This window comes from Haemorhous mexicanus, chromosome 1, assembly GCF_027477595.1.
Source record: "Haemorhous mexicanus isolate bHaeMex1 chromosome 1, bHaeMex1.pri, whole genome shotgun sequence".
Lineage (NCBI taxonomy): Eukaryota > Metazoa > Chordata > Aves > Passeriformes > Fringillidae > Haemorhous > Haemorhous mexicanus.
The window spans coordinates 138,660,764-138,678,391 of record NC_082341.1 but is presented as its reverse complement, the minus strand read 5'-3'; the positions used below and the strand labels follow the sequence as shown (position 1 = coordinate 138,678,391).

Genomic DNA, 17,628 nt, shown 5'->3' with positions numbered 1-17,628 from the left:
CCCTGTTCCTTTTTATGCTGGAGAGCTTGAATTAGTGTTTTATTTAATTGATTCTTGATTTAGCTGTGCTACAATACTAGGGCAGTTTGAAAAAATGTCAGAAATACCCACTGTAGAATTATTATGTTTTCTGTAATAAATCACTTTCATCTGCCAGCTTCGAAGAATCTAGGTTATTGTGAGGCAAGTTTTCTCCTCATGTAGAGTTATTTAAACATGGAAAGAGTTTGTCACCATTCTTTTTCACATACCACACTTATTTTGTCATTTGAAACATTAGGGAGGGTTGACTGAGCTTCAGATGGTGCAAGGGCTTGTTTTGTTTCCAAAGTCCATTTTCAGTACAAGTTCAGCAAGTGTTGCTGATAACTCTTCTTTCAAAACAGGTTCCTGGAGCGGATGCTGGAATTAGTTACTGTATTATGTGTTCCCTTTCTGTCTGAATGTCAAAGTGTGAACTCATGCCAAACCTTGGATTCAGTCCAGGGAAATCAAGTTCAGGTTGGGACACAAACACTGTTTCAGTGAAGTTTATATATTAAATACTCACTGCAGATCAAATCATGGCTTTTCATGTTGGGATGAGGTTTTGCTTCCTTTTCGAAAAGTGTTTTATTCTCCTATATACATCTCCAGCTGTGTCAGTTGTCCTGAGGAAGTGCTGCACATTTCCCATAAATCTTGGTTTAAGTCAAAAGTTTTAATCTTCCTCCAATTGTGATGAAGATTTCTGTGAAGTGTTTTGTCAGTTTGTGGGGTTTTTGGACTGTATCTCTTTTCTTCTTCCCTTGTAAGTTTCTGAAAATAAGCAGTTGATAACTGAATTCCTCCAGGACATCAGCTACAAGTCAATTGCCTAGAATGGGGTGTGTTCTGAAAGGACAAGGGAGAAGACTGTCTTGTCCCTTTGCCAAGTCACCAAAAGTATATAGAGGTAAGCAGATTGATAGTTAAAACTCTCTCCCTTCTATCCTCTACTGGGATTTCACTAGTTAGCTTTTACTTCATCCAAATAAATTAAAGTCCATAATTATTGGGCTTGATACAGAAAAATTTTATAACACAACATTCATGTCAATATGTCTGTTCGTGTGTAGTACCCACTATTTGTTGAGCAGTAACCTGGGGGGAGAAAATGTAGGATTCACTAAACTGAAGTATTATCTAAAAATTCTGATGGACAAGACTCCCCACATCCTCGATGGAGGGGAATAAGAGACATTGCTCTGAGCAGTGTCAGTTAGTGATTCCTAATCACATTTTGAGAAAGGGCATTTACAATAAACAGAATTTAGCTGATCTTTGTGAATATCCGAGCACAAATTAGTGTTTGTGATATTTTTACGTGCCCACTGAAATTTAGCAGAAGAGTTTAGCTTCCAGCATTAATTTCTCCTTGTGAACATGTTGCATCCTGTTATCAAAGAACCAAAGAAAAGACTCAAATCCAAGTGAAATTTTTGCAAGATTGAGGTTTTTTTCAGATCACAGTTACCCTTTTCACTGCTTGTGCAGGAAAGGAGTGGGTGGAAAACATAGGAAGAAAAAAAAAAAGATGAAAAGTTGAGTCACTGGATTTTGAATTTGAATTTTGGAAAGGCTGTAATAAAACAGACAAGACACTCTGAAGGAATATAACTATATTACATTGCACAAAGATTTGTTGTGGGGTTTTTTTTGAGACAAACAATTGCAGGAGACCTTCCCAAAAATAAATCATAGTGGGTAGGACATGTCAAATCCGGACATAAGAGAAAGAAAGAAGGAGTTATGGTTTAGTGTGGACTTCCTTACAAATAATAAGGGTTTCTCATGCAAAATGTAAAGGACAAAGAAATAAACTTGCTTTAAGGAATAAGGACATGATCCCTGAAATAACCATTCATTGTGCATATTATCTAAGAGGCAGATGTGTGAATTCAGAGCAGAAATCTCAGATTTCATCACAACATGATGACTTGTGGTGTTACAGAGATTTAGTAGAATTGCATTTGTACTTTTGCAATGAAATAATCATGCATCTGAAGGTGTGCCAACAGAACTGAAAAAATAGATTTATCTCCTTCTCCAGGTTTATAAAATTGAGCAAAAACAACTGGTAAAATACATTGGTTTAATCTGTCTTTCCTGTGGTTTGAAGAACCACCTTGAACAGCCACAGCTGGAGGAAGAAGTTCTGGTGCACCAGAGGAAAAAGAGGAGCAGTATACAGGATAGTGAGAAATGTCATAAACTGACATCGTATTTTTGCGGTGGCACAGCAAGGAACAGAGATGTTCAGTTTTACTTTCTCTCATCTACTCTGTTGGCCAGCAGTTTTAGTTCTGACTTTGTGTTCCTTCAATAGATGTTGAGTTCGAGAGTTGGAGAAAATAGAACTAATATTTTGCAGTGGTTTTTTTAGACAATGCATTAGTAAAGATAACAGTTTCCAAAGATAGCTAATCCCTGTGCTTTTGTCGTTATGTTTCTTGGAGTTTGGAAAAATCCCACCTAAGAACTTAGTTTCTCTGACTGAGATTATGCACCAGGAAGTAACTGTTAGGTATGGTGAGTTTTTTTCCCCAGAGTACTGTGAGACTTAGAACTTCAATGCCTGAGTTGAACTGTCTCACACATATTTAGAAAGTGGACCTTTTATTGGAGCCTTATTGAGCAAATAAATAGTGAAAAGAGCAAAGAGCACTTTGAGAGTGTGAGGGTTCCTTAGTAGTTCCTCTGCTGGATTCCTGGTCATTGCTTTTTCTTTTTTGGTTGTACTGTCTATGGTTCACCATTTGTGTTGATCAAAGAGGAGGCGGCACTTGGCCTTATGAAAATGTTACTTATTGTAACATCTTACTTATTGTTTCTCTAAAAAGTAGAATGGTCTTCAGCACACACACACATCTTTGGCTGCCTTCGTTTGTATCACACGTGTGGGACCCAAGGCTGGGTGCTAATGGGTTTCATCACTGCTAATGTATGTGGGGAACAGCTGGCACATTTGGATGTAGCCCAGTACTTAGGAGAGTGTATTTATAGTTCAGGTCATGTGGAACTAGAGGATTGAATCCCTTTTTTAATGTTCTTTAGCTTTGTTTTGTTATAGAAAACCATGGGGTATGTTTGCAGCTTTTGGAAAGCTTTTACATCTGAAGAAGGCTTGGGAGCTAAGGTTTTGAAACCTCACCACTTGTTTGTGTCTGAAAATCCATCTCATGAAAGTAGCCAGCAGACTCTTCTGAAAACTTGTGAGGTTTGACAAGGGCATTTGACTTGTCTCACAATTAAGAAGACTTTACAGGTGCAATTGCATTTAGACCATCTGGTTTTGTTGAATGAGTGTTAAATTCCCACTGCAGAGGAGTGTGAAAGGAAAACCCAGGTGAACAGGCATTATGGATTTTTTTATAGGAGTTGCAAAGAAATGCTGCTGAATATTCAGTCCTTCTGACTTTCTGAATATGGCAAAAGATAACCATTCTTTCTTTCTGCAAATCCAGAGTGCGCCTCAAACTCACCAGTTCTCCAAAACCTAGTGCTTTATCCATCATTATTGAAAGCTGTTGGTACTGTTTTTGTTAATTTTCTCATATTGCAAATGTGGTTCATGATCCAGTCTTTCTTCCTTGGAGGAAAGTTGTCAAAAATAAGTAATATTATTAATCACACATCGTCATTGGCTGAGCTTTCTTTTTGCTGCTCATTATCAACCTCTAGCTTCCTTCACAAAATGTCTCTGTTTGTTCAAAAGCCCTATTTGTCTGCTGCTCCTGCATTTTGAGATACATTTCAGCTTCACCAACTTTAATTTGAAGGTTAATGCCAGTAAGAGTCCTGGAGTTAAGAAAAACCTGAGGACTGTGTGGTAGTAGAAGAGCTTTGAAGCACTAGGGCATGGTAAGAAAAATGTGAAATTGGAAGCAAATGGAAGATAAGAGTAAGGTGTGATAATTAAAGGAGAAGTTAAAAATAAGTAGTATTTTATGCAGGCAGGTAGCAGTTCAAGGTTCCAGGATGAAGTGGGTGAGAGTATGTGTGTCTCAGAAGACTTTAAACTGATGGTGTCTGCATTATAATGACTTTTGGATGTCCTCAAGGTTTGCTGGATGTTCCAAACTTCAGTCCTCTGTTTCTTGCAAACTTATTCCTTAAGTTGCTAAATTATTTTCATTTGGTAAATCATGGATGTGGATTGTGTTTCTTTCAGGATTGTTCAAATGGAATCAGTTAATCATTAGGCTACTGAGAAGCCTCTTATGATTGTATTTCTGTGACAGTTACATTAAACAAGACACTCCATATTTAGATTTCTGGGATTATTTGCTTTGCTAGACACAACAAAAGCATTAGCATATGATTCAACTTCAGATTTGTAAGTTTGGGAAGACTTTCTGCCATGGCTCTCAAATTGTTGAGCTACTATGTAACATTTTAGGATCAGTAAAGGTTTCCTAAAAGGAAATTTCTCAGCAGGGTTGTGGTTTAAGCCCAGCTGGTGTTTGATCCCTGCACAGCCACTCACTCAATTGACTTGGAAGGGTGATAGCGTGAAAACTCGTGGGTTTGAGATATTGACAGTTTAATGGGTAAAGCAAAAGCTGCACTTGTGAGCAAAGAAAAACTAATTCATCCCTCACTTTGCAGGGCCAGGCAGGTGTTCTGCCATCTCCAGAAAAGCAGATCTCCACCATCCACTAAGGGTGACTTGGGAGGACAAATGCTGTACACACCGAATGTCCCTCCCTTCTTCTCTCCCCAGCTTTATATGCTGAGCATGACACCACATGGCCGGGGGTGTTCTCGTGGTCAGTTGGGGTCAGCTGTCATGGCTTTGTCCCTTCCAGCTTCTTGTGCACCCCCAGCCTCCTCACTGGTGGGGCACTGTGAGATGCAGAAAAGCCCTTGATGTAGTGCAAGTGCTGCTCAGCAATAATGAGGACTTCCCTTTGTTACCAACAGTGCATTCAGCACAGATGCAAAACTCAGAGCAATACTGTGACAGAGTTGAACTCTCTTCCAGCCCAGACCACTACAACAGAGCAGAGTCAAACATTGATTACGGGGCAAAGATTTGTTTGAGTCTCTGCAAAGAGAAGGATAAAAAGGTAAAATGTTTTGTGGGTAAGTAAATACTACAAAGTCAATTAGGAGCCAGAAGCCCTGTTGGAGCAGCAGTAGATATTCAGTGATCACTACAAATGTGGGGCCAGGTGTCTTCTCTGAGTACTTTTATTTCTGTTCCACCAGTGGTATTTCAGGCTATTTTTCCTAGGGACATCTGAGCTGTGGAATATTAAATATTTACCAAGTATACATAAATGCAACTGGTGTGAGATTATCTTTTTGGTCCAAATGGTTTAAATAAAAGGGCTGCTTAGACAGAATCTTGTTGTATACCAATATGTTATTTAATGTGTTCAAAACCACCTGTGGGATAAATTCAGTTTTCCTAGGCACAGCATTGTAAGATGTCATATTGCTGGTTTGTGGGCAGCTCTGTAATTCTGAACTGGGCATGAAGTTACAGATAGGAAGGTTTAGGCATTTATGAGTAGGATCCACAAAGTCTAAATCATCCAGGAGGAATCAGAGGAGGAGAAACAGAGTTCAAGCCTGTTCTTACGCAGAAACAGATGTAAATACTCTTGAGCTGTGCTACTCTTCATGCATTTATGTATGAAAGTTGTGTCAGCTTTTTCTTGTGCAACACACACAAAAAGGGAACTGGATATCAGAGTGCACACTGCAATCTGCTGTGTTGTGGCTCATCTGCCTGCAGCTCTCCCTCTGCCCAATCTGGCAGAAGGATTTGAGCAGAAACAGTTTATGACTGCCACTAGCCAAAGAGCATACTCAGGGGTGACTGTCTAGGTCTGTCATACCAAAACTCCTTTCATAGAAAATGCTAAGTAATCATTGGCCAGGAAGGAATTACAAGAAAGTGACTATTTTAGGATGGCAATTTAGGTACTGAAATGGTGCTGAAATTTCAGGGTAAAGTCTCTTTGCCAATAAATACTATAAAATCTGTTGATGCTGTTCTACGTCAAATCATTAAATATCCATTGGGTGGGCATAAGAACTTAACTGCTATACACCACATAATCAGGTGAACCTCTGACTTTGCTACCCCCTCTCCTCACTTAACAAAGGTCACTTGATTTATGCAAAGTGAAGCTGCTTTTCCAAATGAGTTTTGATCTGTTTTGTTGCTGTATCAGTTATGAATCCCAGTAGGTCTCTGTTCTGTTGCACAAAGGTGAGGTGTAAAACAAGATACTTTGGGATGAGTAGATAGAAAGGCAAATGGTAATGCTCTCTTACCCATCATAAGGGAAGGAAAAAAGGTGACATGCTGACACATGCTGATGGGAAGGTGAGATTTTTCCATATCTTTTGTCCAATGTCTAAATGGCTTTTTGGTACCCTATGTGTGCACCCTCTCACAGCCCTCAGAGACAATGTTCTCTCTTGCTAAATCATCACCACTGAACTGGAGGAGGTGAGGGGATGAAGATGCAAGTGCTCACAGATTTAGGGACACACTTGAGCAGTGCCATGTCACTGCTGAGTATGCAAATCCAGGGTTATGGGAGAAGTGGGAAAATGCCATAGAAACTAGTGCCTCTGAGATGGTACAGAGCAGGTCTTTCCTCTTCTGTGCCAGGCTTTAGCTCATTTTTCAGTTTTCTTCGTTTTACTTCCCCATCTCTTTTTACAGGTGTATATTCTGAAACACACAAGCCACATGCTGCCAAGGTCACACCAGCCTGGTGGGAAACCCACCACAGAGGATCCTGACTTTCCCTGGCCCTCGGGAAGGGCTCCCCTGGGGCAGGGAGGTTCGAGGGGCCAGCACAGTCGGGGTGGCAGTGGTTGTGTGGGCAGCAGTGTGGGGGTGTGGTGAGCACAGAGGGCCATGGGGAGATGGAACATCAGATACTGAAATGGGATTTTCACGTGGATGTTGGCACACACACACCCCGGCTTCCCCCTCCGGCCGGAGCGCTGTCCACGTGGTGTCATTGCAGTGGCAGCAGGGAGCCGTGTTTGGATCCTGAGGGTGTTGTGTCCCAAATCCTTTGAAAAGCAGCCTGGGAGCAGCGTGGACCCCACCATCTCTGCTGAGAAGGATTCAACGCCTGGGTCACCAGAGCACTGCACTCTGCCTTTCCCTCTGCTCAGGCTGGACCCACGGGCTCCCCAGACATGGCTGCAGGAAGCTCAGGTCACCCCTGGACTCTCTGGCTGCTTCTGTAGAGAGCTCAGGTCACACTTGTTTTCTTCAAATGTGGCTGCAAAGAGCTTAGTTTGCTTTTGGGCGTCACAAGATGATAAAATAGCCACATTTTCAAAGCAGCTCAGCAAGCTGCAAGCCCGCAGGTGCACAGGGCAGGCTGGAGTGCAGGCTGTGAGAACACCCCGGACCCCCTGAAAGCCTGGCTCGCCTTGTCCAGGCTGAGTCCGGAGCAGAAGGGGCCCAAGGGCAGCGCCCTGCTCCCATCCGTGTCACTGGGCTGCACGGGAGGAGGGAGGTGGAGCTGCCGGGGGCAGAGGGGGCAGCTCCTCCCGTGTCTGTTTAAAGAGCATGGTGTGCTGTGTGTTTAGGGCCATTTGGAGAGAGCTGCTGCTCTGGGAGGAGGGGGCAGTGAGCTACTCTGAGGCAAGAGCAAGTTTCTGAGCTGAGACCTCACTCTCACCTGCTGGCATGCCACCCCAAACCCGGGCTTGGCAGAGACTTTTGATCAAAGGGGGAAAAGTTGTGAATGATGACCTCTCTGTGGTGGCTGATGTGTACGTGGAAGATGGAGTGGTGCAGCAGGTGGGACCAGGCCTAAACCCAGAGCCCTCGACTGGACTTGTCGTGCTGGATGCGAGCAACAAGCTGGTGATCCCTGGGGGCATTGACACTCACACACACATGGAGTTCCCTTTCATGGGCAGCAGGTCAAAAGATGACTTCTATACTGGAACCAAGGTGGGTGCACATGTGCACATCTGTGTGTGCATCTGGGCTTCCTCAGAGAGGGGTGCCTGCTGGTCATCCAGTACTATTTCTGAAAGAGAGAATAGAACCAGTACTATTTCTAAAAGAGAGAATAGAACCAGTATTATTTCTAAAAGAGAGAATAGAATGTGAATCAAGCATGGCCAGTTGTTCTTGTCCCTTTGAATGGGGCATTGTCATAAAGCAGTTGGGGTACTCAGAGGTCCATCCCCAACCCCAACCAGCATGTTATTTGGGCTCCTCCAGAAACTATTGGGATTGCAGGGGTCAAGTGGGGCAGGCATTTACCCTGGCTGTCAGCATGCAGACTACAACCTGCTTTGGTACATGCATCAAGCTTCATACTTCTCTGAGCAAAGGTTAACTAAAGCAACAGTTTAATTCCCCTCTGCTGTTTAAGCACTTTGGTAATCTGATCTTTTCCCTCTGTTAGCATGAGGGAATTTTCTTCTGACATTCACTTTGGTTCTTACCTTGTCTCTCAATGGAAGCCCACTTCAAATACACTTTATGAAAGTACCTAATTTCTCCCAGTGTTACACTTGCAAAGAGGTTTTTTTCAGCTTTTTAGCTGATCTTATTATATTCCCTAAATATGAATAGTGTATCCATTACTCATATTAACAGTATTATTCATCATCTCCATACAGTTTCTACAACCAAAAATTTCGAGGCACTTTTCTAAGAGCTTTGTTGTGCAGACTGAAATCCTTTGTTCACAGAAAGGATCACATTGTCCTCCTTGGCTTGTCTGCTAGCCATCACCTTCACAGAGATTGTTGTACCCAGTTCCTCTCGCAGGAGAACTGGGATTTACTAAAAAGCAGAAAATAAGTTTTTAAGGTTTTCTGAGTAACTCTGAGCTACTTACAGGACAGGGAAGCTGCAAAACAGAGGCTGCATACACAAAACAGGATGTCCAGATAGTCACTTCAGTGCCTATAAGAAAATTCTAGATCCAGCTTAGCAATCAGATGTCAAAAAGTTAGAAATTGTGGCTATCCTTAAACCAGGTCAAAGTGTGGAAAGTGTTCAGACTATTCACTGAAGGTCATCCTCTGACAAATATTTTGTCAAGAAATTCAGTGAGGCAGAGTTGTATTCCAGCTATTGCAAAATATGCTGCAATGATTAGCTAGGATTTACCCACTGAATAAGTAAAGGCCCTTCTCTTTACAGATAGAGGGGGAAAAAGACGTAGGGAATAAAAAGAGACTTCAAGTGGAGTTGTGGAACCCATGATGGTTTTTTCTCTTGAAGTCTATAAACTTTCTTTAAATCCTGTTTACAAACAAGTCAATTGGTCTTGTTGAAAAATATTTGACAGTTTGAACAACTTTTCCTGGAGAAAATGTTTTGCTCCATTCATTGGAAATTACAAATACTTGTGTCACTCTCAAAACTTCTCTTTTTGCAAAACATACTGACATATTTACAATTATTCTTCTGAATTCTATGTCAACAGAAGGAAGAAAGAGACTAATTGTTGTAGAAAAAGGAAGAGTGAGGGACCTGGACAGGCTGGATAGAAGGGCTTAGTCCAACATTACAAGGTTTAACAAGTCCAAGTGCAGCATCCTGCACTTTGGACACAACAACCCCTGCAGCATTACAGGCTGGGGTCAGAGAGGCTGCGCAGTGTCCAGGGGACCTGGGGGGGCTGGCTGACAACAGACTGAACATGAGCCAGTGTGTGCCCAGTGGCCAAGAAGGCCCATGGCATCCTGGCCTGTGTCAGGAACAGTGTGGCCAGCAGGAGCAGGGAGGTCATCCTTCCACTGCACTGGGCACTGGTGAGGTCACACCTTGAGTGCTGTGTCCAGTCCTGGGTCCCTCACTTTGGGAAGGACATTGAGGTGCCCAGATGCATCCAGAGAAGGGCAACAAGGCTGGTGAAGGGTCTGGAGCACAAGCCCTGTGAGGAGCAGCTGAGGGAGCTGGGGCTGTTCAGCCTGGAGGAGGCTCAGGGGAGACCTCACCATGAGAGGAGGGTGCAGCCAGGTGGGGCTTGGTCTCCCAGGCAGTCAGTGACAGGACAAGAGGACACCATCTTAATCTACACCAGGGGAAGTTTAGGCTGGACATTAGAAAAAAATTCTTCTCATAAAGAATGATTGGGCATTGGAATGGGCTGCCTAGGGAGGTGCTGGAGTCACTGTCCCTGGAGGTGTTTAGAGAAAGACTGGATGTGGCACTTAGTGCCATGGTTTAGTTGATAAGGTGCTGTTAGGTCATAGGTTGGACTTGATCTCAAACCTAGCTAGTTCTATGATTCTCTGATCCTGTGAACTTGAGCTGTGCATATTTTGATCTGAATTGTTGCAAAGAGATATTGTTCAGAGCAGTAGAGAGGATTTCTTTTGCTAATCTGGAAGAAAGCAACAATTTCAACACAGGAACTTCTGTACTGGATCAATTTCTTTTAGTCAAGGATATGGCATCTGAGTAACTTTTTTCCCCCTCCAAAGGCAAGAAAAGCAATAATTCAGTTGCCCATAAAGAAGAGTGGAAATTATTGGTTAAAAAGCAATTTTTGATCACCATTCATCTGTTAAGTAAAGTTGTAGTTTATTTTATTACTTGATAAGATATATGTAGAGGATGTAAATTCCTCATTCTATTCAAAACCCTCTATACCAAATTATATCCTGTTCCATTTGTAAAATATTTTAATATTAGTCAAGAGTTTGGGGGTTTTCATATTGTATTTTCAAACTCAATGCGGCTTTTTGTTGTTGATGTGTATTTGCCCCCTAATACTTGCCTGTCACTCAGGCTTGCTTTTTCCACTACATGGACTCTGAGGAAGCACATCTCAAGCTGACTGTGCTCTTCTAGTGCTCTTCTTCTTCAGTGATTCCACACATTGGAGGAAATTCACTGATGCATAAACACTCCAGACACATCTCCAATTCTTTCATAAGTTTTTGTACATGAAGAGAAGCTTCTCCTTCAGTGTGAGAATTTCACTTGGATTCTCCTGAACATGCTTTTGAGAACATTTTTCTCAAAGCAAATGAAATTAATCTCCAAAATAATTTTTTTAGTCTGGACTTTACTCAGGGAACTCCTCAGTGGCTTTTGGCTTTTCAGAGTATCCAGATTAATTGATGTATGGGAGTTGGAGAGGGTGGGAGGAAATTTGCATTCTTTCTGATTGCTAAATATTAACTTTCTTCTTTTCAGGCAGCTATAGCAGGAGGAACCACTATGATCATCGACTTTGCTATCCCTCAGAAGGGTTGTTCTCTTACTGAAGCTTTTGATACATGGAAAAGCTGGGCAGACCCTAAAGTCTGCTGTGATTATTCATTGCATGTGGCAGTTACATGGTGGAGCAAAAAGGTAGACACAAGAGCTGATTTTAAATTCCGTAAATTTATACCACACCTGCTTGGAATCAGTCTTCACGTGCTAAATATTGCTTGCTGGCTAGTGGTTTTGTGATTAAAAACATTGGAAATAGCCCACGCCCTTCTGAGAGTATTTGTATTTGAAAGAAGTCTGCAGATAGCCAGTAACTCTGGGTAATACTGCACAAAGTTAAAGGCAGGGATTGTGCAAGACAAAGACCAGGCAGGTCAGAGAGGGAAAGAGGTGTTTACAATAATTTTGTCTTTTGTTGCTCGAACACTTGATATTTTGTACTTCTGATGAGTTTTGGTGGTTTTAGTTGTTTTTTTTTAAGTGCATACATAAAAGATATGGTACTTGACTTCATTTGTAGAGGAAGACTTCTTTTCCTGGGTGGCTGCAGTAAAACCCATTTAAAGTAAAGCAGGACTGCAGCCAATAGTACATTCAATGTGAAATAATCTAAAAAACCTTTTTTGAATTTACATATGGGAGAACCACCTTTGCTGTGTGAATGTTTGCTGATAGCCTGAAAGCTTTACTGATAAATTATTTTTTCAGGTTCTTGATATCTATCAGAATGAAACCCATGTTTTACAAGATGGCTTTGGATTCTCAGAGAACTATGCATCAGTACACAGACATGCTAAGTAAATTCCTATTTTATATATGAGTTCTTCTTCTAATTTTTAAATTCTAGAATATATGCACCAAAGCATTCGCTCTGCAAACAACACATCTTTGGCATTCTGTGTACTGAGTGCTAAAATAGGGTGACCACAACTTCTAACTTAAGGCAAAGTCATGAAATAAATTCTCCAATGAAATCTGAGTAATGTGCATTTAAAACAGCCTCAGCAGACAATAGTGGAATTGTACTGACAAGTCCAATAAAAATAGGGAGATGTAAGTCAATGAAATGTTCTAGTTTATATTAAGAATGTAACTGTTTTTAAAGGCCAAGATTAAAAGAAATAGGTTGGGCATTTTGTAGCTGCAAAAGGCCTGGGTGAAAAAGATTGATATGTCATACCCATCTGATCAGTTCTCATCTCATCAGGATTTGAACTATTAATTAAAAGCATACATTCTTTACAATGCCTTCTGTTAGTTGTAGTAAACAGTGAAGAGGATAAATGACATGCCTCTATATTTGTGCCATTTTTTCAGGTTCTTATTTGATAACTCCCACTCAAAATGTGCTCCCATCCCTCTTCTGGATAACTAAAATTTTCCTTGAATTTTTTATATATCTTTTTATATGTCTATGCCCTTCTTGGGCTGACTCAACCAGATTATTAGAGAGAAGATGAAAAATAATATCTTACTTTTTGAAAGGAATTAGTCCTATGGAAATTTTAATAGCATTACAGATGCATATCAATTACAGTAACCATCATTTTACTGGGAAGGGAGAACCAAAGTTATGTAATATATGTTTCTAGCTAACCAGTTGTGCAAGAAGCCTTGAGACTAAAATATGTCTCTTTCTTTGTGATGTAATGTTTTGCTGGGCTTCATAGGCTCTAGCAGAAGCAGGGAATCCTAACAAGCAGTGATTAAAAAAAAAAAAAGAAAAAAAGGCAGGCCTGCATGTAGCATTTTGGAGCTGTTTTGTTTGACAATAAACTGTTTTGTAAGGCTGTGTGTGTTGTTTAGAGTCAGGAAAAAGCTCTAAAAGATGAAATCTTTTCTGTCACTGTGTTGTTTGCCAAAAGCTGCAGCCCATTACAATCCAATTTTGAAAACTGGTTTTGCATAAATGTCCACATTTGTGAGTTGGACACCCTGACTGTAATATTGGTATGGGTGTTTTCAGCATCAGGTTTATTAGAAACAAAATTCTGCCTCATTACCTTTTGTAAAAAGCATTCCCTCCTGCAATTAGATTCTAATATTTGCACTGCAGTACTGCTCTTTTATATACTTTGAGAAGCAATTTGATACAAAAAGAATAGTCTAAACCAGTCTTTAAATATGTGACTTGGGCTATTTGTGCTGAACATATGTTTGATGGGTGAGCAAAGGTTCACCCTCCATATTTACAATTTCTTTATATAAAATTATTAATATGTAAAATATAATTGCTGTATTTTTCAGGTGAAGCAAGAAATGAAAAGTCTTGTTCAAAACAAAGGTGTCAACTCCTTCAAGATGTTTATGGCCTATAAAGATATATACATGGTCAATGATGAGGAGCTGTATGAAGCCTTTTCCTGCTGTAAGGAACTTGGGGCAGTTGCTCAAGTCCATGCAGAGAATGGGGAGCTAATTGCACAGGTGCACATTTGACATTTTGTCCATCAAAGTCAGGAATTTAGATGGTCCTAGCCCCAGGTCTGTCCAGACATAGTCAGTTTATGTAACAGAAGCAGATCCAGAAGTATGGAGAAAGCTCCACTGCCTGGGCACAGAAGTCTCAACATCCCTCCATGCATAATTAGCTGCACTTCATGCTTGCTTCTGCCACCCTAGTGCTGTGGGGAGGCACTGAGAGCTCTGGGGCCCTGAGGGTGTAGCTACACTGGTAATACTTGACATCAGTGGTAACTTGAGTAGCTCTTATAGAATAGTTTCTTTCTTCACGTATTTCAGTCAACAGCACTTTGACTGTGCCCCATGTCCCGTAAGGGAAATTAATTCATTGCTAAATAATCTCAAATCAGCAAATCTTAAATCCCTTGAACAGCATAGGGACAAAACCTTTTTGCCTCTTAAAACCTCTTTGCCTTTTGGAGTTTTCAGAGGCTCTGGATATGCATCTCTCTGCTTAGTAAGAATTTTTCCTTTTTTTTCTTTGTAGTGAGGGTTCGTACCATCATTGGACATCATTGGCCATGATAGTCAAGTGTACTTATTGAGAGAGGGGTAGGGTTTTCAAGAGCAGTGATTTAATCCTGTAAGCCACTGAAGTGTGTTTTCTGAATTTACTTAAGCATTCTGAGACCTGAATTTATTGAGAGATATATTAGATTTCAGATAAAACTACAGTAGCTTATTTTGGAAAAAAATCACAACTGCTTAGTCATTTATTTTCCTTGAACTGGCTGCAATGCCTGCTTCAGCATCCTTTTGACTGGCAGCACGCTCATGACACCATAGATACATTTTAACAGACTCTTACATGCTTTTGTGTGGTCTTCAGGGTGCAAAGAAGATGCTGGCAATGGGAATAACTGGCCCTGAGGGTCACGAGCTGTGTCGTCCTGAAGAAGTGGAAGCTGAAGCTACACAAAGAGCCATAACCATAGCAAATGCTGTGAACTGCCCCCTTTATGTTGTCCATGTCATGAGTAAATCTTCAGCAAAGGTGATAAGTAATGCACGAAGAGAAGGTAAAAGTCCTGATTCTTTTGTGCTTGGACAATGACACTGGGGGAAGGGTCATGAAAAACCCAACAGAACATTAGTGTCTTACTTTTCACGGGTGTTATAAGCCTCAGATCATGGCTGAATTTCTTGGAGAGGGATGTCTAAATTCTGTGTGTGTGTGTGTGTGTGTCTGTCTGTCTGTCTGTCTGTGTGCTGTTGGGCCCAAGGGGAGCAGTGTGTAAGAACAGCAACCAGAACTGAGACTTTCCTTTCTCCCCAGAGCAAATCTTTTCTCTCAGTTCTATAACTCCAAGGTCGAAGTGATGGCCAGGACAGCATTATTGCATCAAAAATTATGTGACCAGTTCAAGACAATAAATACTCAACTGTTCTTCTCTCTTGAGTTTGTCTGCAAGACTTTACCAAATATCTTGACGAGAAATTCCGTAACAGAGACCACACCATACTTTTACAGACAGTGCCATGATGACTCCTATTCACTGGGCATTGAAAAGTCATGGTGAAGATGACAGTGTCTGAAAGCCTTGATTCCCACCAGTGCAGAGTTGCTCAGGTTTGCACTGCAGTGTTCACAAATATCTCTGGTCAGCCAAGGGGGCCTGACTTTCCTGACCATCTGTTAGGTAGACTAGAAGCAGCCTGTAGGCTGTAAGCATTCAGGATGTTTTATTTCCTCATCTGTAAATTCATCCAGAGCAGCACATGGAACAACAGCACTGTGAGCAGACATCATAAAGGTGGAAGGAGCAGGACAGGAGCCCAAAAAATTATGTGTCCTTGTTATCTTTTTGAATCTTTTTTACTTTGTTTTTACATCTTTTGCATTTACAGCTTGTTTTCACCTGATTTGATATGAATTTCATATAGAACTCTGTTTTGCTATTTCTTGTCTTTAGATAATGCCTACATAGGAGCTTAGATTATTTATATTAAAATGTATAGTATGAGATCATGATAAATCAAAGCAGTTTGATGTCAATGTACTAATATAGATGGGTATGTTTATGCACAGTATGTATGACCATGACTTCTAGTAAGATTTAGCAGTAATTCAAATTTGTAAAAGAATTTACCAGAATATATTTTATTGGCACATTTTCTACAGTGCTATATTGGATTCCTCCACTAGATGCCAGTGCTGCCAGGAATGTGGATTATATCCATCAGTTGGTTGTACATTCACAGGCCTTGTGTGAACATTAACTACAAGAAGTTATGACAACAGTTGAAATACCCAGGTTAAAGATGAAAAACTGGCTGTGAACATAGAAGAGCTAAGACAGTGCTTTGTAATACACTGTTCAAGTAAAGAATTTTATGCTGACAGTAAATACTGTAAAACATGGGTAAGGGGTGTGTTGTAAGAAGTCTGCAGTGCCAGTTTGTTCACTGAGGATAGATGTATGCTTTTCCAATATGTACTAAGAAAAACTTGGGACAACGGATGCACACTGTGGTGCAAATTGTATTTTATAGCTTCCTGGGCTGCTGCAGTCAGATTCACCAATGCTTTCCTTTGTGTGCAGCAACATATAACATATCTTCATAATTCATATTGATCTGCATAGAAGTATTCTGTTTGGAAAAAAGAAATCTAAGATTGATTAAGAAATTTCAAAAGATAACTAGAGTATCACAAAGGTAGTTACAAGAATGGTAGCTTTTAATGAGATTGATCTCTGTGAGTTTTGGTAATTGAAAATTAGCTATTGTTGGTTTCAGTAAAAGTTATTTTTCATTTTTCAGTAAAGAGTGGTAATAAAAAGCACAGAATTCCAGACAAAAAAAATTTCTCAAAGTATTATATGAATGACATAAATAAAACTCAAGTATTTTGATGAAAGACATTCAATTTGGACAGGCAGTTAAAAACCTGTGGTTTTAACCTAAAGTGGTTAAAAACCTCTTTAAGTGTGAAACTTGTGTAAACTCTTAAATACTGGAAGCCTCTCAAGCATTTGAAATATTCACTCTAAAGCAGTTTATGCATCTTTTTAACATCATTTCTCCATGTCTTGATGCTAGCTTCCTGCTATTCACAATTGTGAAATTTTTCATGTTCCTTTTCAAGCACTTAGCATGAAATAAAAAGTGTGTGTACATATTCATCCTGCCCATGTCAGAGGAAGATTGATATCCTTTCCAATTCCATCACTGCCCTCAGAAGGGGAAAAACAGATCTTCAGTGAATGAAATTATTTTCTGGTTGACAGTGTGATACCAGAATTGAATTGCAATTGCATTGCTTCTCGAATTCTATGGGATAGTGATTTTCCTAGTCAAAAATGTAAGTCAGAGCCCAACTCTTCCTTGTCACTCATTTAGCTATACAAGGTGAGAGCTAACATTAGAGGTTGAAGGCCTAATAGAACTTGCTCTAGACACTAGGCATAATTCTGTTGTCTTCAGTGAGCTATGGCTCAGACCTTGAAGGTTAAAATCAGTCATACACACTGTAAAGGAACAGCAGTTCTTATTCTAGATTAAGCAAATTTAAGAGAATGAGGTGAGCAAGAATCTTTCCTTCTCTCTTCCATGCCAGAGTTCACCACGTATGTCTGCTCTGAACTCCAGCAACACCACTCAAGGAAGGAAACCTCCAGATTATGGCAGCATGTTTTTCATGTACATCTGTAATAGCTGCTGAATATTCAGCCGGGAATCCAAAATTCCACATTGTGACCATGTTGGAGAGGGACAAGCTAACTCATGCCCCCATCCTGTTATTTTTGAGGAGCTCTACCAGCCTGTTTGGCAAAAGCAGTGGTTCATCAGTTCTCCACTGAGAGGATCAAAGACAGCACTTCTGTGAGAACAGCAGTGTGTGACAGGTGTGACAGCACCTCTGTCCTTGCTTGTCTTGGTGGGCTGTTTCTTCATCCCTGTGCAAAACATGGCCTTGAATCTGGAGAGAGCAGGTAGAGGAACTGTATTCTTCTACAGAAGGG

The 17,628-nt window shown here is 40.7% G+C and overlaps 1 protein-coding gene across 2 annotated transcripts in view; it reads left to right on the top strand.

Annotated features, from left to right (window-relative positions):
• Positions 1 to 7,595: 7,595 nt before the first annotated feature.
• Positions 7,596 to 17,628, top strand: part of DPYS (dihydropyrimidinase) — a 29,973-nt gene continuing 19,940 nt past the window's right edge. Inside the window, exons 1-4 of one of the 2 annotated variants that reach the window (XM_059857629.1) lie at positions 7,596 to 7,963; positions 11,180 to 11,338; positions 13,448 to 13,627; positions 14,493 to 14,682. In XM_059857629.1, coding sequence (XP_059713612.1) covers positions 7,694 to 7,963; positions 11,180 to 11,338; positions 13,448 to 13,627; positions 14,493 to 14,682 — 799 coding nt within the window. In that variant the 5' untranslated portion in view covers positions 7,596 to 7,693. The remainder of the gene's footprint in view (positions 7,964 to 11,179; positions 11,339 to 13,447; positions 13,628 to 14,492; positions 14,683 to 17,628) is intronic. The other variant, XM_059857698.1, reaches the window with a different exon arrangement.